Below are 25,697 nucleotides of genomic sequence, written 5' to 3'. Positions count from 1 at the left end.
CCACTGGGCTTGATGGCGCTGCTCCCACATCTTGGTGGCTGACTCCATACAGGTCCTCAGGCACTTGGGGAAGCGCTCACCTAGGTCCCCCTGCGGCTGGCAGACCTGGCTAGATGCCCGTGGACCCGTGCGGTGGAAATCTAGAGAGACCCTGATGGGGACCATCTCCAAGACAGCTCATTAAGAGGGAGATACAGGGGTGCCTGGGGGGCTCAGTCGGTTAACCGTCTGACTTTGGCTCAGGTCACGATCTTGTGGTTCGTGGGTTCGAGCCCCGCGTCGGGCTCTGTGCTGACAGCTCAGAGCCTGGAGCCTGCTTCAGATTCTGTGTCTCCCTCTCTCTCTGCCCCTCCCCCACTTGAGCTCTCTCTCGCTCTTTCAAAAACAAACATGAAAAAAAAAATCTTTAAAAAAAAAAAGTGGGAAGATTCGAAAAGGATATCTGGTGGGGCGCCTGGGTGGCTTAGTCGGTTAAGCGCCCGACTTTTACTTAGGTCATGATCTCGCGGTTCGTGGGTTCGAGCCACACGTCGGGCCCTTGCTGACTGCCAGCTCGGAGCCTGGAGCCTGTTTCAGAGTCTGTGACTCCCTCTCTCTCTGACCCTCCCCTGCTCACGCTGTTTCTCTCTCTCTCTCATAGAAATAAATAAAACATTTAGAAAAAAAAAAAAGAAAAGGATATCTGGCGGGTGCAGTGTGCAGCCCCCACGTCAGAGAACCCAGACAGGTCTGGAGGACACAGAAGAAGCTGGCCAGAGGCTGACCTCTTAGGCGTTAGTGGGAGGAGACTGGGAATCCCTTTTGTACCGTTTGAAGCTCCTTTTCTTGATTCGATTTGTTGTTTTTTAATTTTTAAAAATATGTATTCAGTTTTTGAGACAGAGAGATAGAGCATGAGTCGGGGAGAAGCAAAGAGAGAGAGGGAGACACAGAATCCGAAGCAGCTCCAGGCTCTGAGCTGTCAGCACAGAGCCCAGCACAGGGCTCGAACCCACGGACCAGGAGATCAATGACCTGAGCTAAAGTCGAACACTTAACCAGTGGGCCACCCTTGGGCCACCCAGGTGTCCCTCTCAATTTGATTTGTATCCAAACCAAAATAATACATACAAGTCGTTTTTAAAATACTGGAGGGATACGAGCAAAACCAAACAGCCCAGCAATTTCCTGCCCCACCCCCACGCCCAAGTGCTGCACCCAAGCAGTGACTACTTGCAATTCTTTTTAGCCATTATTTTGGATATCTACTGCCTTATTTCTCGGTAGCCTGCTTGTACTCCAGTTTCATATTTCTTTTTGTTTTGATACCACCTAAATATCTAAAATCTAAGAAACGACATAGAAGAGAATAATTTGAGCCAGATTACCCGAATTCGAAACCTGGCTCTGCCTCTTACAACGGAGCAACCCTGAACGAGTGCTTTGCCTCATCGGTGCTCAGTTTTCCTCATCTGTAGTCTGGGGTAGTAGTGCCCACCCCACCAGGCTCGTGCGAGCAGTCAGTGACCAGCACGTAAGAGGCTCTCAATAAATGTTGGCCATTAATGTTATTATGATCATCACCATCTTCCGTTCCGTGTTTTCCTTCCAACTTCAGAATAGAGTTAAATCACAACATTGGAGTAAGTTGGTATTCGCTGTGTCCATTTTATGAGTATCTAAATAGTGTTAACAGCAGAGCCATTGTAGTACACTATGATTACATTGCCTTTCTGGGATTTGTGTGTGTGTGTGTGTGTGTGTGTGTGTGTGTATTTTCTGTAGTTGAGCAGAGTCTTGTCTTTTAATTCCCTGTCACTAATTTTTCCCTCTGAATCTCTTGGGCAGGTCATTTCCCAAGAGGAGTTCCACTGGGTCTCTCGTTTTTGGGGGAAAGGCAGCCAGTGCCCTGGGGCATGAGGAAGGAGGGGGCAGGATCTCGGTTCAGCTGCAGACTTAGATTTACCCCCTTGCTTTCAGCGGGGTCCCGCGATAGCCCCCACCCCTCCTCTCTGCCTGGTGTCCTGCGCCCAGGACACCTCCGGATTGATTATGCCCTTCCCCAGGGTGGGTGGGAAACAGCCTGGCTGCGCCTGGTCAGCAGGCTGCACCTGTGAATCCGGTCCCTTCGCTTTCAACCAAGGCCCCCCTTCTCTCCAGCCTCATGCCACTGGCAGAGGGAGGGACGGGATCCGCAGCTCCCTAGTGTCTCTCCTCCTCAGAGCCCTGCAGGGTGTGGTGGCCGGCTTCTAGGTGCTCCCCCTGCGGACACTGACTGTGCTCTGTCTGCCCCACCACTTCCTTCCCTGAAATCTTGTTGCCAGCCCTTATCAGCTATCATCTTGCCCATCCTCTTTGTCTTCATGCATTCATACTTGAAAAAAAAAATCTTTTTAATGTTTATTTGCTTTTGAGAGAGAGAGAGAGTATGCGCGAGCAGGGGAGGGGCAGAGAGAGGGGGACAGAGCATCTGAAGCAGGCTCTGCGCTGACAGCAGTGAGCCCATGCGGGGCTTGAACTTATGAACTGTGAGATCACAACCTGAGCTGGTCAGATGCTCAAATGACTGAGCCACCCAGGCGCCCTGAAAAAAAACCCATTTTAATGCAGTGTTGGGAGGGAGGCAAATGAGTCGGAGTGTTTGGTGGCTGTGTGTCATCGAAGTCCCCCTCCTGAAAGCCCTGCTGGGATGAGGATAACAGTGACAGCAGGGACAGCCATGGGCGCTGTCGCCTACGGAGGCTCTGAGCCAGGGACCGATCGAAGGATTTTTCAGAGTGAACACTGATGTTCTCAATGCCTGTGCCCACCTGCGGGCCAGAGGTGAGGGAAAGGCGACGGGGAAAGAGAGGGACGCGGTGTGAAGGGGCTCCCTGAGCTGGTCTTACAGCCTCTGCTCGCTCAGCCTCCCAGGGAAGCCACTGGAACAAGAGCTTCTCCTTTGGCCCCCGGGGCCCAGTAGGCAAAGGTTTGCCCCGACGGGCATTGGCCATCTGCGCCTCTGGGCTGCCCACGCGCGAGCGAGCCAAGGTCCCACACTTCCCCAAGCTTGGCATCCACCGGGGAGCCCCACACAGGAAGTCAAAGGAGCACCCGGGGGCCATGGCCTGATTCCACTTGGGGGGCAGCAGGCCGGCAAAGGGGGTGGGGGTGTTGTCCCAGTGATGCCTGGTCTGGAGACGGAGAGACAGAGGCGGGGTCTGCTGGGACACTCATGTGGTCGCTGTCATTCTCCCCATTTCACAGAGGCGGAGCCTAAAGCAAAGAACAATTAGGCGATTCTTCAAAAGTCGTGGTTGGCCTAGGATTCACCCCAGCGGGTTGGGTGCCTGAGTTCGCTTGGCCACCTGTCTTTCTGTGAGTCACCTGCACAACAGAAATAATATCAAAACCAATAACAATAATGCCCTATCCAGGGGTCTGGGGCTCGGCGTGGGGCCCGCTCTGGAGGAAGGTAGGGGCTCCTGCATGTGACTTCTCAGTCGGCTTTGTGTCACTGGTACAGAGAGAGACTTCACACATAGTTCTGCTTCCCCTTTGGAACTTAAATCTAAAGCACTGAAGATAATCTCCGGCTTTTGTGCCGGCAAATTTTGAGACCCTGAGCTAGTCACTTATACCCACGTGCCTCAGTTTCCCCACCTGGCCATCGTGGTGTTCAAGGATCTTCCCTTCCCCGAGTGCTGACTTTGGGGGATTCTGTGAGTCAAAGGTTCCCCAGAGAATGTTCTGGGTGAAGAAGGGAAGTATTGGCCTGGTCCCCAAGGTGCCTCTGGGGAGGGGGGTCTCTGAGGCAGCTTCCAGGACAGGGGAGGCGGGGGCGGGGGGCTCTCACCACAAGGAGGGTGAAAGGAGGGTGAGCCCTGGCAGACGGGCGGGGGGGACAGCGACACCCAGGCCTGACCCGGCAGCAGCCGTGGGCAGTGAGGCACAAGAGGCCAGTGTATGAAGGGGCCTGGAGGGGGCGCTGTTTCTCACCCTGCGGGGACGGTGGTGAGCGTCCTGTGTTCTCCCCGCGGGAGCACCATGCTGACACTTGTGGGGTCTCCAGGGACATTTTCCTGAAGTTCAGCAGCGGGACTAGGACCTGCCAACCGTGCAAAGCACTCAGGACCCTCCCAAGGCCTTCTTCCTCCCCGTGCCTTTCTTTCCAACGACTATCCCTCCATCTCCGTGCGACTAACCTTGTTCAAGCAAATGTATTTAGTCGACAAATATTGATCGAGGATGGGAGGAGATTAGATTATTGTTTAGTAAGTATTTACTGTCCCCCACGCCCCAGCCACTGCAGAAAGCCCTCCCCCCCCCCCCCGGGACGAGGGCTCAGCCGTGTGACTGTTTTGACTAAGGGGGGTGAGCAGACATGACTCAGGCAGAGACTGCAATTGCTGGGCTTCCCAGAGGTTTCCAGCGCCCCTTCCGTCTCAGTCCCAGGATATGACATGGAGAGAAGATCAGTGAGACAAACCAGGCAAAGTCACCCACAGCACAGTCACCCAGCCAAGCCCAGCGGGACCAGCTACCACCCCCCCTCCCGGCAGAAATGTGAGCGAGCATCAATGATGGTGGCTGGAAGCCACAGTTTTGGGGGTGGTTAGTTGCGCAGCAACGGCTGACTGTTACAAGGGCCCACGCGTGCTAAGGTCTGCGAGAAGCATAACATTCTCCCTGTGACAAGTGCAGGGCAGGGTAAATGGGACGGGGTGCAGTGGGAGTCAATGATCAGGTCAGGTAGAGCGGGGGCGGGAGCAGGGGGAGGAGCCGGTGGTGGCAGCAGGAAGCACAGCCGGGATGGAAATCCAGGCGGAGAGGTTGTGGGGCGATGCTCCTAGGCCCAAGGAGGGGGTGAGGGGGTGGGAGGTGGTGTGGAGCTCGGAGGAAAGCAGCAGAGCCAGGAGAGGGGGGACAGGGCGCCACGCGGGGCTGGCTGGTGGGGCAGCGGGAGCCAGACCACCTAGAGCCTGGGGGGATGGTGCGAATCCTGGACTCTGCTGAGTGGGGGCCATGGACCGTATTCATCTTGCAAAGAACACTTTCTCCACTGCGTGGGAAACGGATCGGAGGAGCCGGGAGTGCCAGCAGGGAGGCGGGTGAGGGGGCCGTGGCGGCCATCCGGGGGACAGGTGCCTCACTCCCCGAGGGCGGCTTTAAACATCAGAAAACGTATTCTCTCACCATTCTGGGGGCTGGAAGTCCAAGATCGGGCTGTCAGCAGGGCCGCGCTCCCTCTGAAAGCTCTGGGAGAGAATCCTTCCTTGCCTCGGGTGGCTTGTAGTGCTTGCTGGTGATCCTCGGCTTGTAAATACCTCCCTCCAATCCCTGCCGTCACGTCACATTCTCCTCTGTGTCCACACTCCCTCTTCTCATAAGGACACGTGCCATTGGATTAGGTCCCACCCTGGCCCAGCATGACCTCATCTCAACTTGATGACATTATGGACCTATTTCCATTTAACGTCATATTCACAGGTTGTGGGTGGTCAAGGATTTTGGGGGGCAAGCTCTTCAACCCCAGTACACATGGCATGGGATGGGTGTGTAAGGCAGGTGACAAGGAGTAGACGGTGTGGGGAGTTCCTTGGGGGTGGGGGGCGTCAAATGAATGGAACATGGAGCTGGGTCTCCTGCTGGCCATCTGGCACCTCACTCTTCTCTCGGTCACTCTGCTGACCCTCCACCTGGCCACAGAGCCACCCCTCGTAGGTGCTGTCCACTCATTTCCTCACCTGGTTTGTCTCCCCTTTGGCTGTTGTTCTGTGCCCAACCCCCTCCACAGGCTGATAAGGTGGCACTTACTCTACTCTCTGCCACTTGGCGCTCCTGGTGCCTTGGGTTCCCGGGGTGTCATCCAGCCAGAGCCAACATACAGCTGGGGCTTTGAGTCTCTCCAGATTCAAGTCCTGGTCCTGCCACTTTCTGGCCAGGCGACTCTGGGTGATCTGCTTCGCCACTTTGTATCCCAGCTTTCCATTTGTAAAATGTAGACAATCATAGTTCCTACCTCGTAGGAGGGTCACACGAGATGGTACGTGTAAAGAGCAGAGCACAGTACCCGGCATATTATAAGCAGTCAACAAATGTTAGCTTTAAAAAATATATATATGTATGTATGTATCTGTGACTGTCGTCTGGGTTTGGATGCCTTAATTCTGCCTTCTTCCCACCTGATATCCCCTAGAGAGAACAATTCAGGGCATCCCTGATGAGGAAGTAGTCCTGCCAGCTAGAGCTGGTATCACCATCCGCAGCCAGAATGTGCCAGGCTGTCTGTAGAGGGATGGCAAAGCCAATGTTCCAAGGTCTTGGAGATGCTGTCCCAGGAGTGACGATGGGAGCTGGTCCATCCTCACTCTCCAGACTGCTCTCTGTGGGATCAATGCTAACTTCACAGGCTCCTGGCACAGAGGAGCCTGTGGCTCCTTCCTGGTAAGAGCTTGTTGAGGGAGTGAGGCAGCTGACCCCCTGGCTGGGGCTGGGGAACCCTGAGAAAGGCTGGGCCCGTCAGTCTGGGCTCATTTTCAGGGTGTCTACCAAACACAGCAAGTCTTGCTGTGGGCGACGGGAAGGAAAAACGTGTCCCAGACTACTGGGGGTCTCTGATCTGTCATTCTGGGAACAGAAGGATGACCTTTTAGAATCTTTATGTAGAGTCTGAACCAAGTCTGAACTGAGGCCACCGAATACAGATCTCTGTCTAAAGAAAAATAGACCATGGAGCAAACTTACATAAAATGATGATTTATTATCACCTGTTACTATCTGAAATGATCTCTCTTACTGTTTTTATTGTCTGACTCTCCCACTTAAATTGAAGTTCTCTAAGGTCAGGAACCTGGTCTATTTTGTTTACTCTTCTTTCTCTTGTGTGCAGAGTACTGCTATTCAATATTTATTTGTTCAACGCCTCACTATTTAATTTTTTAAAATAGCGAATGATTAAATGAACAAATACTTGGAGGGTCACTTCCCTTCTATTATGGGGTTTTATTGTAACACTAAAGATGTCATCCCAAGGGGACAAAACCCACCGAAGGACTCTGGTAAAGAGTTAAGGCAGGTACCAAGACCACAGCCTGCTCATTTTTAATTCACTGGAGGTGTTTTTGAAGAACTTTGCAATAATTAGTGCCATGAGCCTAAAATCATCTCTTCTCAAGGTCACAGGAAGTCTCCTGAAGCTTGGTTATCACCTAGCGTCTCATTTAAAGCTCCCAAACTCTGCCCGGCATTTTCCCTTTATTCTCTTGATGAATGTCTGATAGAGCTGCACTGCAATACTGTAACTCACCAGCAGGTGTCACTGTCTAACAGTACATGCCTCTGTGTGAAACCCAAAGCCAGTTAAGGCTGAGAGTCTAGGAAATGAATCAATGTACTAATTCATGAAAGCTGTAAGATAAAAGTTCTGTAAGATAAGGTCCACTCTATTTCAATTTCATGAGATAAGTATATCTTATGTTAGGGATGCAGAATGGGCCTACATTTTATTCATATGCTTCAGTGTTCTTTCTGTTCTGGTGAATCTTGCCAACCTTTCGTGTGTGGATCCCATGCTTTTCCCGGAGTTTGTTATTGCTTTTTTTTTGTCACTAATAATATCTAAAATGTGTCTATTTTCTGAAATTCCTCAAAAACCTCTGATTTCCTTCTAACACATTGCCCCTCATGTGTTGCACTCAGTATTTGTCGATGATTTGCCCCTCCCCACCCCCACCAAATCATGGGAAACAAACACATAGAGCTGTTCTACCGATGGAGAAATGGAGTCTCAGAAAGGTCAAGTAATTTGTTCAAGGTCATACAGGCAGTGAATGGCAGAGCTGGGGTTTTTCTAATTCTAAATCCCTTGTCCATTCATTCCAGGGAGCAAAAGGGACCCAGAGAAGGTGGGTGCCCCAGGAGACAAGAGCTTGTGAGGACAGCAGATTCCGTTCTAAGGCTGAAAAGGTGTCCAAGGTCTCCCCGGACAGATTTTCCATCGTCAGAAAAAAACAGCTGATATTAATTTGCTATCTAGTCATTTCTTCCCGTCATTTTCCTGAGGCAGATTACAGAAGGGAACAAATTGTATGTGCAGATATCAGTGATGAAATGTGGGGGTTGGGGGCGGTAGGGGAGTGGAGTCAGGAGGTGGCATGACCAGGCCCAGAGCCGCCCCCCTCCCTGCTCACCCCAGTGGAGCACAGATGGGTTAAGACTGGAGTCAGTCCTCAAATTCCTGGATGTCTATCAGCTGATGTCACAATATTGCAAGATTTTGTATCTTTTTAGCAAACTGTAGTATCAGCACTGATAGGCTGAGCACACACCCCTTTCTCACAATCTGGTATCCACGACTGCTCCGCAGTGCTCCATGTGGCACCGGGTCACTGCTGGATGGCCAGCTTTCCAGCGTGGTCCTGCCCACCTGCCCAGGGTCCTGGAGGAGAGGAAGGAAGGCTTACTCCCCAGAGGTTACTTTGGGAAATTTAGGTCAGCAGGATCTAATTACCCGACTGGCTCAGAGCTGAGATTTCAAGATTAATGCCGAAGGAGGGTGGAGTAGGGGTGCTGAGGGCTCCTAATTGGGGACCATCTATTTTGGGGCCCACACATCAAAGGTAAGGCCTCTGGCCCCAAATGAACAGATCTCACCACTTGAATTACACACTGTCTGCCCCAGTCTGCCCCAAAGGTCTTTTCCAGAACAAGAGGCGGAGCCTGGAGGACTTCCACTCAGGATGCTGCAGCAAGAGCCCCAAGAGAGAACAGTGGCTGGCGAGGGGTGCATACGCCCTGCATAACACACCCTGCTTCCTCCTCCAGGGGACAGACCCAAGCACAGAAGTGCTGTACTTTGCAAGAATTAGACCACTCCCAGGTGTACCAGTAACTCGGAAAGACCCCCTCCTTCCTGGAGGTTTTCGCATGGTCCCAAAGGCTATTACATCCTGGGACAACTAACATTCTCACACTGCAAAGTGTTAAAAGGGGGTCCCTTGCTCTCTTTACATTCCAAGGGCCCTGGGTTGCTGACAATGGCCGCGCGCCCCAGTGGTCTGGGTTCCCTCTGCCCGAGGCAGCCAGTCGGGGCTTAGTAATTTTTTTAAAACAAAAAAAAGGGGTGCCTGGGTGGCTCCTTCGTTTAAGCGCCCTACTCTTGATCTCAGCTCAGGTCAAGACCTCACAGTTGGTGAGTTCGAGCCCCGAGCCGGGCTCAGAGCTGACAGCAAAGAGCCTGCTTGGGGTTCTCTCTCTCTGTCTCTCCCCCACTCCCACTTTCTCCTTCTCTCAAAATAAACCGACTTTAAAACAAAACAAAACTGATCTTCAGCACAGTGAGGCGTGAAGACGTCACACTCTGGGAGCTTTAAGAGTCCAGCTCTTTCTCAGTAGTAAAGGTGGAGCAACAGCGGTCCCGTTCTAGAACGTTCTAGAGCGGTACGCAAAGATGAAATAACTAGGGAACCACACTGTTACAGCTCCAACCACGCTAATTCTCCACCCACTTCAATGGACACCGCACACAGCAAAGGGTGGAGGAAAGCAGGGAGAGGTTACTCTTGAGACACTAATTTCTTTAGAACGTTCCCGGTTCTAGGGCTCAGAAGGCAAATTCCTTGGATGAGCCAAGGGCCGCAAGACTCTGTAAGAAGTCTCCTCGGGGTGGAGGACCTACCACCAGGCTGTCGCTCGCGCATTCATTCGACAACACTCCCGGAGCGCCGCCTGCTGTATGCCCTGAGCCAACGCGCCCGCGCCCGCGAGGTCTGGGGGTCCAGGGAGCCCCATCCCTGGGGGCACCGACCCTCCGTCCTCCTCTCCGGTGCCTTCGAATTACGGAACTTGAAGCTGCTGGGAATTTCAGATGAGGCAAGCAAGGCCTTGCTCCCAAGGTTAGTGCAACAACCCCCACCCTCCCGAGAGATTTAAAAAATTATTATTAGTAAGCACCCCCCCTCCCCCCGCTCCCCTTAGCCGCGGCCCGCGGGGTGTTGCAACCCCGGCCTCTCGCCCAGCGAAGGCGCTGCCCGGCGCTTCCCGAAGACGCCTCCGGAGGGACGGAAGCTCCGGTGCCGCCCCGCACGCGCCCCGACGGCCTCCGGATGGGGCAGGGGTGCGGGCGGAGGCGGGGGCGGCAGAGGGGGCGCGCGGCACCGGGGGCGCCCCCGCCGCCCAGCGCCCGGCGCGCGGGAGCGGGAGCGGGAGCGGGAGCCGGAGCCGGGGCGGGAGCCGAGGGGCGGGGCGGGGCGGGGCGGGGCGGGCCAGCCAGCCCCGCCCCCCCGGCGCGCGGGCCCCCCCCCTGCACTTTAAAGCCCTCGCCTGCTTTTTCTTTGCACCGAAGTCGCGCTCGGGCTGCCCGCGCGCTCGCAGCAGGAACCAGGCTCCAGGCGCTGGCGCCGGGGCCGCGGGAGGAGGCGACTTCGCTCCGTGCGGCGGGCGCGGCCCGGGGCGCCCCGGCCTCCTCGGCCCCGGAGAGCGGCGGCGGCGGCGGCGGCCCTCCCTGGCGCGGTAGGCAGAGCCGGCACGGGCACCGGGTGGGTGGGGGGTCCGGGCGGGGAGGGCGCGGGGATCGCGGCACTCGGGGACCGAGTGGTGGGCGCGGGGCTGGGCGCGGGAGACCTGGTGGCGGATGAGGGTCCCGCGGGGAACCCTCCTCTCGCCGCAGGTCCCGGGCGAGGGGTCCAGGGCGCCGCCCAGCGCCGCCGCCGCTGAGGACGCCTGCGGGTCGCGGCGGCCGGGGGATCTCACCTGCGGGGGCGAGACCGGGCGGGGGTCCCCGGCGGCCGCGGCCACCGTCGCGCCCGGGGTCGAGCCTCAGCTACTGCATACCCGGGGAGGGGACCCGGGACGCGCAGCGGCCCCCGCAGACTTCCAGGTGCAGGAGGGGCCCCGGGGGCCTCCGTTGCCGCGACTGTCCCCGCGGCGGAGGCAGGGGTGCTGACCTGCCCCTCCCACACGGGGGCAGCGCGACCCCGCTCCGCGAAGTTAGTTTCGCTTTTCCCGCCAGTCGGGACCCGAATCTGCAGCGCAGCCCTACTGGCCCCCTCGGGGCTCCCCCGCCCTGCCCTCCGCGCCTTCCCCGGGGAGCCCGCCGGGCGACACCCCGGACGGCGCCGCCCTCTCCGCCCTCCCGAAGCCGCCGCAGCTTCTCCCGGCAACCGAGGGGGAGCCGAGTGTTGTGTCAGCAAATCGATTAGAACAGAAAAACCAGAGCGGCCTGGGTGGGTCGGAGGAGCCGAGGAATGCGTCAACCCGCGCGCGCCCGGGGTGTGTGCGGACTTGGTAGTTGTCCTGGTCAAGTTCAAGGCAAAGGTCCCCGGAATTTTAACTGGCCCCTGGCGCGGTGGCTCGCCCTGATGGGAGGCTACAAGTGTGTGTGTGAGTGAGTGTGGTGCGTGTCTGTGTGTGAGAGGTCTGTGTGTCTCTGAGCCTGGCTGTGTGGGTGTGTCTGAGGGTGTGTCAGGGTGAGAAGTGTGTGTCTGGCCTGTGTTTCTGTGTCTTTGTGTGTCTGAATGTTTCTGTATGACTGCGGGTGAGTTTGTGCCTGTGTCTCTGCATGTGTGCCTGGGGGGAGTGTGTGTGAGCGTGTCTGTGTGGGGTGAGTGTGCGTCTCGGCGAGTGAGTGTGTGCCTGCCCTCCGTGGTAACCTGGCTGTGGGGCTGCTGCTTACCCAGAGCTCGTTGCTTGACTTCCCTTGCTTGGGCTGTGCGGGGACCGGACGCAGGGACACCCTCCGGTGGTGTCAGCCAAGGAGGACCCGGGCTCCTTCTTCTCTCTCCCTCTCTCTTTTTCTTTGAAAATGAACTGCACGGTAAGGGGGGTGAGTTGGCAGGGGCTGCTTCCTGAGTGAGTAATATTTAATTAAACACTCCAGCCGGTAGCATCAGAAACTGGTCATGAGCTGAGTTTTAACAGGTGGCGATGGTAAAACAAGACAAAACAAAACAAAACGCCATCCCTGGTGACTCCAGTTTGGTGTCTTTGGTAGAATTCTCTCCTGGGGTAGGACAGCTCGGGGAGGGGGACCGGAATGTCATCCCTGGTTGTTGAGGACAGCAAGCAAGGAAAGCCGGGGGAGGGGGGGGAAGGCTGCTCCCTTCTCTGCCCCATCCCTTTCTGATACTCCCCCTCTGGGTTGTGGAAAGCGCTAGGTTAAGCATAAGGGGTGTAGACAGGCATCCCCCCACCTCCACCCTGCTAAGGAATCCTGGAGCTGAGGAAGCCCCATCTTACTTACAGGGCACCTACGTAGACATCTCTGTAGGCCTTTCCCTTCCCGGCAGAGGCCCAGAGAGGGTGGCTGGCTTACGAAAACTGCAGACCCAGGGCCGCGGACAGTCTCCAGAGCCCTGGCTGTGGCTGTGGGTTTCAGCCTCCGGTGCTGAGGTCACGGCCGGGCACCTCACGGCTGCCCAGCTGTCAGGTGATGGGGTGGATTAGATAATTTTAACCACTTCTTATTCTCTTACTGCTTTTTCTTCTGCAGGGAGGGTTTTATCCAGTAAAGAGGGAGAGGGAAAGAAAGAGAGAGAGGGAGAGAGAGAGAGAGAGTGTGTGTGTTTGCAAATGGGGAGGTGTGGAGTGGCCTAATGTAATAACTTTACAAATCCTTTTCCTTCCCAGCCTGGCTACCACCGGGGAAGCAAACAGAATGAAGGCAGTGGTCCAAGGCCCACAGTGGTTCTGACGCTCGTGAGCAGGGGCAGATCTGGCTTCAGGGAGGTCGGGGCTACGGGGAGACTGTGGGTTCGGGGTTGCAGGGCTCCTAGGAAGGAGTGGTCCAGCCGGGGGCCCTGGGTGACGTCACTTTGTTGCTGGCTGAGGCTGCCTTCCTTGGGCTGCTCCAGCAAGGCTAAAACCACCGTTGAGCGGGCTCCTGCGGCTGCCATCTAAAACCCTGCGGGCCTCTGGGCAGTCGGTGTAGATGTTTAATTTCTCCACTGGAGCCTGGGAACGGGCCGGGGGTCCAGCTGGCCGAGGCCAGTGCTGTCCCTGCTCACTAAGGGCGATGGAGTCTGTGCTCTCCTCGCCGCGCCCGGTCCCCTTCCTGGACCTTCCCCCTCCTCGGGTGGGCAGAGACTTGCCCGTCGATGCATTGGCACATTTAGCAAAAACCCCTGACTCTACAGTGTTCAGAGTTTTGTCCTGGAATTTCACACCAGTTCTTTTCAAGAAATAGGTCGTGGCCCGTGTGCCTCATCGGTTCATTTTCGGGTTCCTGAAAAGCTGGAGAAAAGGATCCTTATCAGACCAAAGCACCGGGCGGGGGTAGGTGCACATCTCTCCGCCCAAGGACGCATAACCCTGTCCCTCCCACACAAGCCTGACGGATGAAATCCAGACTTAAACGCACTTTTGTTTTGGACTTTCAACCTGATGCTTTCCCTTTTCCCAGTTATCTGATAGAGAGCGAAAGTCTAATCTAAGAGTGAAAGTCTAGCCCAGAGGCAGGTGCCGGGCGCGTGCTGCTAAGTGCATTACAGGCAGGATGTTATTGGAGATGGTGGTGATGATGCTGGTGATGATGACGATGATGGTAGTGGTAGGAAAATGGTTTTATAGAACGTGCTAGGACCAGGCTCTGATCTGAGTCCTTAACACATTAACCCTGTGCTTTTCCTAGGAACCCAGGGCAGTGAGCTGGGTTTCCTGGGGTCGGGACGGCCACATGACTTGGCCAAAGTCTTGCTGCTACCAGGTGGTGAGAGTAAAACTCTAACCCTAATTTTGGTGCATAAGCTCTTACTCAACACAGTATGCTACCTCCATCACCTTAGCCTTTTCTCCAAGAAGCAGGCGCTATTTTGTTCCTAATGAAAACTTTTTATTACCATGGAAAATTTCCAACATATACCAAAGTTGGGAGAAGAGTCTAAGGTGCCCTCACCGGCTTCACGTGTCAGCACATACACACGTCCCCACTCACACACGTGTGTGCCCATCCACACGCATGTCTACGTACACGTGTGCACACTCAGGCTGGACTGTTCTGAAGCAACTCTCGGGTCGTCTGTGAGTCGTTTTGAAGCATTTAAGGGGAAATAAATATCAAGTCTCAAAGAGGTAGAGTGGGACCCTACTGGGGGCAGGTTGGGGTAAGCGTATTCTTCCCAACTTGGACTTGAGGGTCCCTCCTGGCTGTGGCAAGGTGAAGACAGCTCACTGGGGCATCTGTCTTCTTGCCTCCCACCCCCAGAGTTCTGGGGAGCCACTTGCTTGTTTTGTGTTTTAAAAATCCTGTTCATTGCTCAACATGACAAATGGATGAATCCGTTGGTCATGTGACAAACCCCATCAGCTCCCATGGGGCTCTCTTGGAGATGGGGGAGGGGAACTGGAAAGACTCAACCCTGCTTTGCCCCCCATTGGAGGCTGGGCCTTGCGCAGGCAAGGACGTTCGAGATAGCGCCTGGGCCGCAGGGGACGTAGAAGTCGGTTGTCAACAAACATGGCGCCCGGCCCATGCTTAAACCCAAGCTTAACCACCTTGAATTCGCTCTGCGGGTGACGGACAGATGGAGGTGTGTGGGGGCACCTGCCATCCTCCGGGTGCCTCTGGGAAAATGAGGGAGGCGCTGGGTGATTTGGGCCCAAGACTCAGGGGCATGTGGGACGGAAACGCCACGCGGAGGAGGAACCCGTCTCTACCTGGTGTCAAGCTCCTGACAGCTGCCCCAGCTGTGGACAGCCCTTGCCAGACAGGCTGCTGGTAGTCGCCCAGCTGTGGCTCTTTGGGGACCTGTGTTTCCTGGTATTGCGCTGCATCTGTTTCCTGCTGGTTGGGACGGAGGCTGGTGACGTTTTCAAGCTGGAACCCACAGGTTTGGGAACTGGACATGCAGATGTTTGGGGGGCGTCCCAGTGGGTGGTGACCCTCTAGAGAGGGCTGGGGGCCAAGGGCATGCATGGGAGGTGCCTTGAACCCGTCCCAGGTAGAAAGGGTCCATGGATGTGTCCGGATGGCGGCTAGACCTAGGACTCTTGCAAGAGGCCTGGGCGGGAGTGGAAACATTGGAACCTTCTCTCCAAGGGGTTCATAGAGGAGCATCTGGTATGAGATGCGACATGCTCATGGGTAGAATCCTCATTCTGGCTTTTTCTTCTAGAACCAGGGGAGAGATTTACACCAGTGTCCTCAGGCCTTAGTGCTCCTGCCCAGGCATGCTTGTTCTGGAGGGTTCCCCTCTGACAGCAAGGGGGGACCTCTGGGGGGCTCAGGGGGTTAAGCGTCTGACTCTTGATTTCGGCTCAGGTCTCGATCTCATGGTTTGTGGGTTCGAGCCCTGTGTCGGGTTCCTCGCTGGGCTTGGCGTCAGCTTCAGGTTCTCCCTCCCTCTCTCTGCCCCTCCCCCATTCTCGCTCTCTCCGCCTCTCTCTCTAAATGAATACATAGTTTAAAAAAAGAGCGTCTCAAACTCTGTCCCCATTGTACACAAACCCCCCATTGCCCTCCCCCAGCCCCTGGCTCCCTCAGTTCTGCCTCTGTCTCTGCGGGTTTGACTCCCTCAGTTAGGGGGGCTCCTGTGGACCATCCTTCCCCGACCGGCTTGTCTCACTCAGCGTGATGTTCTCAGGGTCGTCTGTGTCGTAGCCCGTGTCAGAAGGTCCTTGCTTTTCAAAGCTGAAGAGCACCCCCGTGTATGGGCCTCCTACATTGTGCTTATCCATTCAGCGGGGTGTGAACACCTGATCTCTTTATTGCGCTCCCTGAGAGTACAGCCTCCAGGAAGGGGCCTTGTCATGGACGTTTAGGGTGCTGGGGGGTAGTGCGGGTAAAGAGGGGGCACAGAGCCAGACGAGGGGCTCGAACCCACAGACCATGAGATCGTGACCTGGCCTGAGATCAAGAGACTGATGCTTAACCCAGGCGCCCCTCACTTGTAAAACCTGAGTTCCACGCGTGTCCGTCCCCCCGGGCCCCCTGCTCACGTGGTGATCCTGTGGCGGGCAGCCTGCCTCCGCCTTCCACCCAGGGACCCAGCCAGACACACGTTCACCGTTTCGAGGCACCACGGGCAGCTGGACGACCTGGGGCAGGGGTGGGGTGGGCAGGGCCAGGCCACGGGAGTCTCGCTCATCGCTCCGTGCCCAGTGCTCGGCGCACACAGCAGGCTCCTGCTAGGTGCCTGTGGGATGGGTGAGCGCAGACAGCTGTCCCTCAGAGCCTCGGCCGCCCTGACTTTGTGGTGTGACGGCCACTTCATGGGGTGGCTGTGAGGTGTGGGGGAGGCGACCCGCCTCAGCACTGACCACAATGCACAGTCCCGACGTCCTGAGGGGCTGGTGGCTTCACTCCCCACGGACCCGCCCGTCATCACCCGCCCCGACTGCCCAGAATGTCCCCCATGACCTTGTGGGAGGCCCAGGAGTCCACAACAAGCCTCCTGAGCTATTTTGGACTGTTTGTCATTCATTCTTTCAGTCAAACATTTATTGAGCCCTTTACATATGCAGCTGATGTCTCGGACAGATGGGGCGTCTCACTCTCAGAGACTGAGCTGTCTAGTGGGGGAGACCCGCCCGTCTCCCACGATGACCCTCCCCGGGTGTAGCGGAGAGGCTGAGAGTGGGGGGGGAGGGAGGTGGCCATCCCCGGCAGAAGGACGGCAGCAGCGGCTGGCCTGTGGCTCGGGTAGGGCTGAGTGAGGGCGAGAGGCCGGAGGACGCCGGGAGGGGGTCTGTGGGGAGAGGGGCCCGGGCCCGGGATGCCCCTCGAGGGTGAGCTCCGACTCGGGCTCCGCAAGGCAGAGGCTGAGGGCCTCTGGGGCGACGCCTCGTCTGGGTCTCTCGTCTTTACCGCCTCGGCCTTGGGTCCCTGGAGCGAGACGGCCTTCTCGGGGTGGACGCTGCCTCCTACGGCACTTTGTCTAGCGCGAGTTCACTATAAATAGCCGGGTTTCGACCACGAAGAGCATCTGGGCACAGCAGAGCTGGTGGGGTGGGGGGGGAGCGGGAGGAACTCATTTTCCTGCAAGATGCCCCTCACCCTCCAGCCCAGGGACGGAGGTGGAGATGGATGGAGCGCGGGGACCTCGGGTCGGCAGGTGGGCTGGGCTCGGCCACACTGGAAAGCCCAGCGGGACGCATTGGACGTACCGGAGGAAGGCGAGCCCGCATGGAGGGCAGGTGGAGAAGAGGCAGTGTTAAAGGGCTGGTCTCAGAAATTCAGGCCCGGTGCTGGGCTTGGGGCCCCGTAACAACGGTGACCAGCTGGAGGCTGGCGGGTCCCGGTGGCTTCCCGGTGCTCCGTGGGCATGAAGTCAGTCCTCACGTTGTCAGTGAGGCCCGTAGGGCGGTGCAGCCCCATTTTACAGACGAGAAGACAGACCTTCAGGGCCACGGGCCCTAAGGGGAGGAGCTGGGAGCCCAGGCCTGCAGCCTGGCCCCCCGGTCTACACCTTTATCCACCAAGCTCTGCCAGGAAGAGGGGAGCCTTGGTCTGTCTCTCTGTGTATCTGCTATTCTGGACGTTTCCTATAAATGGAATCATCCACTCCAGGCCCTTTTGTGTCTGGCTCCCGGCTAATTACGTTTGGCGTGGAAGGTTGCTGTGTTTCCTGAATGGAAGCCGCATTTCCCGTCCTGGCTCACTTGGGGGCCGCTTGAAGGTGGAGACAGTCCTGTCCAGGCGGCTCATCTCAAACATTCACCGAGAACTCTGAGCCCCTGCCTTTCTGCGCATCCGTCCACCCAAGACCCAGCCACCGGCCTCCCGCCACCAGCCGCCACGTTCAATGTGTTAAACCTGGTTCCGGCCATCTTTTTAAAATGAACACCTGATGGGGCGCCTGGGTGGCTTAGTCGGTTAAGCGGCCGACTTTCGCTTAGGTCATGATCTCACGGTTCGTGGGTTCGAGCCCCGCGTCGGGCTCTGTGCTGACTGCCAGCTCAGAGCCTGGAGCCTGTTTCAGAGTCTGTGACTCCCTCTCTCTCTGACCCTCCCCTGCTCACATTGTCTCTCTCTCCTAGAAATAAATAAAACATTAAAAAAAAAAATGAACACCTGACAACGTCCATTCCCTTCTCGAAGCTCTTGGGGGAAGTTCCCAGATCCAGGACGTGACCTTCAGGGCGTGGCCTGGCCTCAAGCTTACTTTGTGCAGCCAGTCCCCACCTCCAGCAGCGATGCTACATGCGTCCCCAGGTGGCGGGGGTGGGGGGGTTGAGGCTGGGGGAGCCAGTAGCTCACGGAGCTATTTCTCCCCCAGGCCACCCGGGGCTGGCCGCTGTTCCCAGCATCTATCGCTGACAATGTCATTTGGTGCCACTTCAGCTCGAGCTGGTCACGCTCCCTCCTTCCCTACCAGTGCCGGCTGAGACCTGACCGTCAGGCCCCAAGGGGGCGGACTGTCTCTCACCGGCACTCTGGCCGCAGACCCTGGCCCAGGACAAGACCTGACCTGTCACCACCTCAGGGAACGTTGGCTCCTCCGTCGTTGGAGCCCTGACAACTTTTCCCCGCCTTTCCCCTCCTGTCCTCTGGCCTGCGTTTTGGGGAGGCTGCCTCCACTCCCGTTCTGCTCCGGGTATGATCTTCCAGAAATAGCGTTAACCTTTCTCAGACGCCTGCTGTGTGTCAGGCTTTAGGCCCTGCTGTTGTAGACGGAGTCCTGACTCTTCACACAGCCCTAGGGATCAGGTGCGGCCTCCCCCGCCACAGCTTTTGAGGACAGTGAGCCTCAGAGACGTTTTCTAAGTTGCTGGAAGGGGACACAGCTGTGTGGCTGACATAAAGCTGGCCTGCGTCCTCCCCATCTGTTGGACACACGGGCGTCGTTTGGCACCTCCTGCGGCCGGGCATGGCGCCCGGGTGGTGGGAAGCGGCCCTAAGCCCTCGAGAGCCCGTGACAGGGCAGGTAGAGATGACAGATGACAGGTGTGCTGGCTGGACAGTGAGAGCCTCGTGTGACGGTTCAGAAGCATTTGTTCTAGGCTGGGGGTGAGGGGCCGGGAAGGGGGCAGGGAGGTAGAGGGACCCGGGGAGGAGGGGCTGGCCATTAGGAGGAGGACCCCGGGAAGGCTGCTCTGTGGCAGGGAGGCCCCGAATGCCAGGCCCAGGGGTGGGTAGGGGGTACGCTTGTATCCCTCCCCCACCCCACTCGCCCCAAAAGCCGTTCCTAAGAGGGACGGATAAACCAGCAAGTGCTGTCTCCGTCTGCCTCCGTCATTGAACACTCTGGCCAGGCCCTCACTGGGGCCCTAGTCAAGCCCCTGTCCCTTTGCCTGGACGCCCCGGGGACCCTCCCGGAAGACCACTAGCCATCGGCAGTTTGGCTGCAGGTCTGCCCAAGCCTGGGGTTTTTGGCTGGCGTGGAGCTGCACCGTGGCCTGAACCCCGCGTGGGGCCAGGGCGGCGGGGAGGCTCCGTGAGGCACCTGCCCGGGGAGGCCGCACAGGAAATGGGCCTCAGTGGCGGGACCACCTGCTGGGCTGGTCTCAGGGAGCCTCCTGTGGTCCTGAAACAAAACACAGGATTCAGACGCTGGGAGTTTTTGTGCGGGGGGGAGGGCGCCAAGTTCTCGGGAGCACCTATGTGGATCTGGGGGCGCTAAACCTCTGGACAGATTGGGAAGACCCAGGAATCAGAACCTCCTTGCTTATTTACTCTGAAGACCGGGGTGGGGGGTGGGGGGGGGTGCAGGGGGAGACACGTAAGGGTGTTTGCTTGTCTGAAGGTCTTCGCAGTTTGGAGATTCGAGAAGCTCTGATGAGAAAGGTCACCTTGCGTTTGGGAAGCCTGGAAAGATCACCCTGAGGAGCAACCCCAGTGTGAAATGTGTTTAATTATGTATAAATTATATCGAAATGTCAGGGTCTCTTTAAACAAACTTCATCTTCTTTGGAGAAATGTTCAAAAAGACAAGGTTAGGGGCGCCTGGGCGGCTCAGTCGGTTAAGCGTCCGACTTCGGCTCAGGTCGTGATCTCTCGGTTTGTGAGTTCAAGCCCCGCGTCGGGCTCTGTGCTGACAGCTCAGAGCCAGGAGCCTGCTTCAGATTTTGTACCTCCCTCTCTCTCTGACCCACCCCTGCTCACACTGTCTCTCTCTCTCTCTCTCTCTCAGAAATAAATTTAAAAAAACATTAAAAAACAAAAGACAGGGATTTCCCCACTCTCCTGGTTCTATCCTATTGGGCCAATTTTGAGCTGTTTTTTGCATTTTGCATGTTTCGTCCCCATCGCCTCGTGCCTCCAGGGTCCCAGCAAGCCTGTCTTCCTCACCAGCGGGTCACGCTTGGGGATGTCTAGACAGCTCAGGACGAAGCTTCATCCAGCCAGTGTTCCCTGAATGGCGGCCCTGCCTCGCTGTCACAGTGCCTACGCCGAGGGGGATGCCTGGACGGCACCGATCCCCGGGCCCTGTTGGAGCCGAGGGCTGAACCAGGACTGGGTCCCCCGCTCCCCGGGGTGTCTCACCCCTTTTGGGGTGCTGCTCCGGTGTCAGCATTTATGTGCATTTTTTTTAACGGAAGGTTTGGAGCACAGACTGGAGTCACGAGCCCCACACGTTCGCGACCCAGGGCCAGGTTACCACTCTTCATGCATAGTGTTAATGTGCATGGGACACCCTCCTTTCCGGAAAGGTCCTGCTCGGGGGATAACATCAAAGTCCCAGACAGGGCCAGATGAGGATCCTGTGGCTTTGGACCACACCCCCTGCCCGCTGGTTTCACACAGAACCTCGGGCTGTGCCAAGGAGGGAAGACGGTCATTGGAACCAGAGCAGGCCGACTTTGATCTTGATTGATTGATTGGTTTTACATTTATTTATTTTTGAGAGACAGAGAGAGACAAAATGCGAACGGGAGAGGGACAGAGAGAGGAGACACAGAAATCTGAAGCAGTCTCCAGGCTCTGAGCTGTCAGCACAGAGCCCGACGTGGGGCTCGAACCCATGAACTGTGAGATCATGACCTGAGCCGAAGTCAGACGCTCAGCCGACTGAGCCACCCAGGTGCCCCTGATCTTTCTTTTTTGAGGGGTGCAGGGTTCTGTGCACCGCCCCCATTCCCTAGCACCTCTGTCCTTTCACCAAAACATTTCAGTGACCCGGCAGAAGCAGAGAAAGGCCAGGGGCCAGGCTATCTGGCGTGAGATGTGTCTTGATCCACCGCCTTTTGGTTATTAGGGATGTGCCCTCTGTTTTCTTTCTGGGAAGGTGGGTTTGAAGCATCCATGGGGAACCAGACAAAATAGCCGTATTTGGGCAACGTAGAAAAGTGGAGTTGGCTCTCTCTCCTTCAGCCAGAGAATATGCCCAGGACAGAGATATAGGGGCCCTTGTGATGACCAAGTTTTTGCCTTGGTATAATTGTTCTCCCTGAATTTTTAAAAAGACAAAGCAGGGAGAACCCGACTTTTCTGGATATTACGGTGGGATGCTGTCTCTTCAGGGCTCAGAGTGTATACAGCAGGCGCTAATGCAGGATTCGATTCTAGCAGAGTCTTACTGAGATATAGTTCACACACCATGCAGCTCCCACATTGTGAACATCCACTTTTTAAAAAAAAAAAAAAGCTTATTTATTTATTTTGAGAGCGTGTGTGTGCGCACGCTCACATGAGAGCCGGGGAAGGGCGGAGAGAATTCTAAGCAGTCTCCTCGCTGACCGCACAGAACTCTATCTCACGGACAGCGTGGGACTCAGTCTCACGAACCGTGAGGTCACAACCCGACCCGAAATCGAGAGTCAGATGCTCCACCCACTGAGCCACCTGGGCGCCCCTGTACATTTTCACTTTGATGATTTTTAGTGACCTTCCAGTCAGGCAGCCGGCAGCTCTATCCGAGAATCATGACCGCTCACCTGTCAGGTGCTGTGCAGCTGGGAGCCGGGGTAGGGGTTGCAGGTTCGAGTCCCAGGTGTGCCGGCACCAGTGTGGGAAGCGCCGTCAGGGAGGTTTCTTGGGTAAGCAGCTCGTGAGCTGCATTTTATGAGAATTCGACAACCTCGTGCTTTGTCGCTGCACTGATGTGGCAGTCCCGGTAAGCACCTGCTGACGGCCGCCCGGGTGGAATTTGGGGCCATGCAGAGGATGTGAAGGGGAGGTGACCCACAGTCGTGTGTGCCGTTTGTCCAAGGCTGGGCACAAGACCGTGTGTGCGCCCTGTGGACCGTGCGCGCTGACCGCCCTTTCCTCTTGGGCTTAGACCAGTTTGCTTACTGTTTATTGAGCACTTACTATGTGCCAGGCCCCATGCTCGGCACTTTGCATGCATTAACTTCTTTACTGCTCCCAAGAGTTCTGTTGAGTGCTGTTGGTTATGCCCATTTTACAGATGGGGGACTGAGGCACGAAAAAGTCGATAACTTCCCTGGGGTCACACAGCCAGGAAGTCAGGCTGGATGCGGCCAGACTGTGCTCCGAGCGTGTGGAGGCTTGTGATCTGGTGGGATGGGAAGGAGGTCAAAAGGCAGCAGTCATCAGATGGGCACACGGTGTTAAGTTATGTGACACGGGCATGCCCAGGGTGCTCTGAGAGTGATGAGAACTTTCTGGAGGAGAGCAGGTTCAGCCAGGCAAAGGTGAGGGTGCGGGAGGGGCTCCCAGGTGGAGGAGGCGGGAGAGCACAGACTGGCAGAGAACCAATTCCCATCAGCCTGTCCCACTGGTGTCTTGCGGGGCCAGCCCTTAGCAGGCGCTGCGTGGAGACTGAGTGAGGAGGGTCATTGGAAAATCAAGAAGCCAGAGACCCTGAAGCTTGTGTTTTGGCCTTAGGGGTGACCAGGACAGCTCGAAGATGCCCTCGAATGCTCACTTCACATTCTCAGCATCTCTGCTGGGCTGAGAGTAGAGCCAGCCGTGTCCGCTGAATCCTACCTCCCCTATGCCCCCTCCGATAAACAACACGGTTGGCCAGCTGCGAGAGCTGGGGGCGGGGGGCTTCCGGTTCTGCAAACAGCCCCCCTGGAACCCTCCAGAAGGGCCTGCTCGGCAGCATCTTGCCCCCCACCAGCCACCTTCTGCACGTCCGGGGGGCGAGGGAAGCCCTCGGTTCATAAGCCAGAGGAGAAGGAAGAAATGAGGGAAATGAGAGCGGGACCCTGGATGCTTGCTTCTGTTGTCTAGTAAATCACGTAAAATGAGTTCAGAAAATGACTCTCTCATCCCCGAGTTGCCCTCGGCCAGCCTGGGGTATAGTTCTCACAGCGTCTTGTTTTTCTCCGAGAAAAATCAGCCCCCAGCATCAGACTTTAATTACCTTCCCTAGGGACACTTCCTGTGGATATTTCTAGTGACAAGTGGCTGAGGCCATGCTCCTACATAAAATTAGGGTTTTAAACTGGGTCACAGAGTCAGATGCCCCCAGGGGCGAGGAGCCAGCGTGCTAGGAAGCACCCAGTGGCAGGCTGTAGGGAGGGGGAGGGCTGTGGCAAAGCGGAGCCGTGTGTCCTGGGTTAGGGAGTGGCCTCTTACCCAGAGCCATGGAGTCCCGCGCGCTCGAGGGTCCATTTCTTTTCCCCCTAACAAAAGCCAGGAATCCAGGTTTTGGGGTTGTTGTTTTTTTTTTAATGTAGGCAAATAACTTAGTGGGCTTTTTTTTTTTTTTTTTTTTTTTTTTTTTTTTTTTTAGTGTATTTATCTATTGAGAGAGGGAGAGAGAGCAGGGGAGGGGCGGGGGGTGGACAGAGGATCCCAAGCAGGCTCTGCAGTGTCAGCACAGAGCCTGACACGGGACTCGAGCCCAGGAACCCTGAGATCATGACTGAGCCGAAATCAGGAGTCAGAGGCTCTACTGACGGAGCGACCCAGGCGCCCCTGGGGGTTCTGTTTTGTTTTGTTTTGTTTTGTTTTGTTTTAAAGAAACAACACAGAATAAAATGTCTGAGCCCTCCCTGTACGGTTGAGGAAAGCAAGGCCAAGAAGCTCAGTGGGTTGCGGAGCTTGGGGCTCAGGGCTCCGGGACTAGACTCACCCCCTGTGGGCACCTGGCCTGGCCCCCCTCCGCCCCTCCATGCTACCTCCTGGGCGAGGGCAACAGGGCTGGAAACCAACTCAGCAAATTCCACTGCAGTCACGGGGACAGAACCTGGAGGGACAGAGCCCCTAGAACAACCCTCCACCCACGGCTGCTCCCTGATGAAGGCGAGTCTTTCTGCCTGTTGGGTGCCAGACACAAAGCACTTCATATAGACTGTGTGATCCTGACAGGTTCCGTTGCCCCCATTTTACAGATGAGGAAACTGAGACCCACAGAGCTTCACCTAACTAGATGGGGCGGGATTTGAAGCCGAGTCTGATTCCTGAGCCAGGGCTTATAACCATCGAGTTTCACAAAGTCGGGGCTGGTACGTAGCCAGAAAAGCGCATTTCACCCTCGACGTGGAGCGAACAGACTCACCCTGACGCTCGCCCGCCGCCAGGGCATCGCCTGCAGGCTGGGGGGACATGGCGTGTGCGTGAGGGGCTGCCCGGTCCCCTCCTGGATGGGAACCTCGAGAGCACGGGCGGCCCCACCTCCACCGCGGAGGGACCGCTCCGCTGTTCTGTTCGCAAGGTTGCTGACTAATTCTCTTCGCAAACGGTTCAGTTTCACATGCTTGAGTTTCCAGTAACTATGTGGGTGGATTTGTTTCATTTAAGGGGAAAACAAAACAAAACAAAACATGGAGGGGGTTTTCTTTCCCAAGAAGAGGACTGGCCAATTATGGGTTTAAGTGCGTGTGGCTCCGGGCACCCTGGTGCGGTCCCTGCAGCCAGCCCGCCTCTTGGCAGGCGGACTCGGAGGTAGAAATCGCTTAGTCATGTACGAGCAGGGACCAGGTGCGGGAGGTCAGAGAGGTGCGGCGGCCCTGTGCCCTCCCCACTCAGCCCTGCGGACGGGGGAGTGGGCAGTGGGCGGTGGAAGAGGACTGGTGGGGGAGGGGCGGACAGCCGGCCGGGGGCCTGGCCTGGGAAGGAGACCCTCCCTAGCTGGACCGGCCGCCTGCTTCAGGTGAGTGGAGACGGTGCCGGGGGACAGGCGTCCCGGGGGACTAAGCAGGGGTGTGGGCGGGTGTGGGTGTGTCTTCCCGCACAGGCTGGACCCGATAACATTAGCGAGGGCCCTGGCCAAGCAGGGCCGAGCGTCGCCAGGCTCGACCCTTCTAGCTGCTGGTGCGGGTTGTGTGGCCAAAGGGCTGACTGATGGAGGGGCACCTGAGGGGGCTCGGGGACGTCGCCCCTTCCCAAGCCATCGGGGACTGTTTGGGTGGCTTGGAGCCCGTAGGGGCACAAAGACATCTCCATATGACATCTCTGGTCCACGGGTTCCTTCCCTGGAGGAAGCCACCTTGGGAAACTGTGTTCAGCCTGGGTGTTGGGGCTGGAGCCGTTAGGAGTCTGGCCTGGGAGTCGGGTGCAGGTGCCTGGAGTCTTGCTGTGGTACTACCTGCCTCTGTGCGCTGGGCCTCGGGTTCCCATCTGTGAAATGGGGGCATACGAGGCCCCCATTGATGGATGAGTGGACATGGGTGAACTTCCGGGTGCTGTCCTTCCCATAACTGGAATCCAAGGCCTGAGATGGGATGGGGGGCCTTACCTTCCATGTGCCCTCCTGCTCCGAGGAGACGTGCCTTGGATTTTATCATCTTTAGTCCTGGCCTTTGAGAACCTGCCTTGTGTGCTTTTTGGAAGGGGGGGGGTGGTGAATGTACAGAAAACTCTCCAATGGTATCATGTGAGTCAGAGAGTAATAAAGGCAATGAGAGGGCAGCAGAGTTCTGGAGTACTTAAGATGGGGTTCAGAGTTTAT

The 25,697-nt window shown here is 56.7% G+C and overlaps 1 protein-coding gene and 1 long non-coding RNA gene across 3 annotated transcripts in view; both read left to right on the top strand.

Moving 5' to 3' along the window:
- Positions 1–9,484: 9,484 nt before the first annotated feature.
- Positions 9,485–25,697, top strand: part of SPSB1 (splA/ryanodine receptor domain and SOCS box containing 1) — a 68,226-nt gene continuing 52,013 nt past the window's right edge. The window contains exons 1-2 of one of the 2 annotated variants that reach the window (XM_039235029.1): positions 9,485–9,854; positions 10,304–10,470. In XM_039235029.1, coding sequence (XP_039090960.1) covers positions 9,583–9,854; positions 10,304–10,470 — 439 coding nt within the window. In that variant the 5' untranslated portion in view covers positions 9,485–9,582. The remainder of the gene's footprint in view (positions 9,855–10,303; positions 10,471–25,697) is intronic. The other variant, XM_039235030.1, reaches the window with a different exon arrangement.
- Positions 12,301–13,314, top strand: LOC120233661. The gene is made up of 3 exons (XR_005528880.1): positions 12,301–12,385; positions 12,586–12,654; positions 13,136–13,314. It is a non-coding gene; the product is annotated as an uncharacterized LOC120233661 (long non-coding RNA).

Source organism: Hyaena hyaena, unplaced genomic scaffold (assembly GCF_003009895.1).
Source record: "Hyaena hyaena isolate Hyena2069 unplaced genomic scaffold, ASM300989v1 scaffold_94, whole genome shotgun sequence".
In the NCBI taxonomy this organism is placed as follows: Eukaryota; Metazoa; Chordata; class Mammalia; order Carnivora; family Hyaenidae; genus Hyaena; species Hyaena hyaena.
The sequence above is the reverse complement of the archived record's forward strand: the minus strand, read 5'-3'. Positions and strand labels throughout refer to the sequence as shown.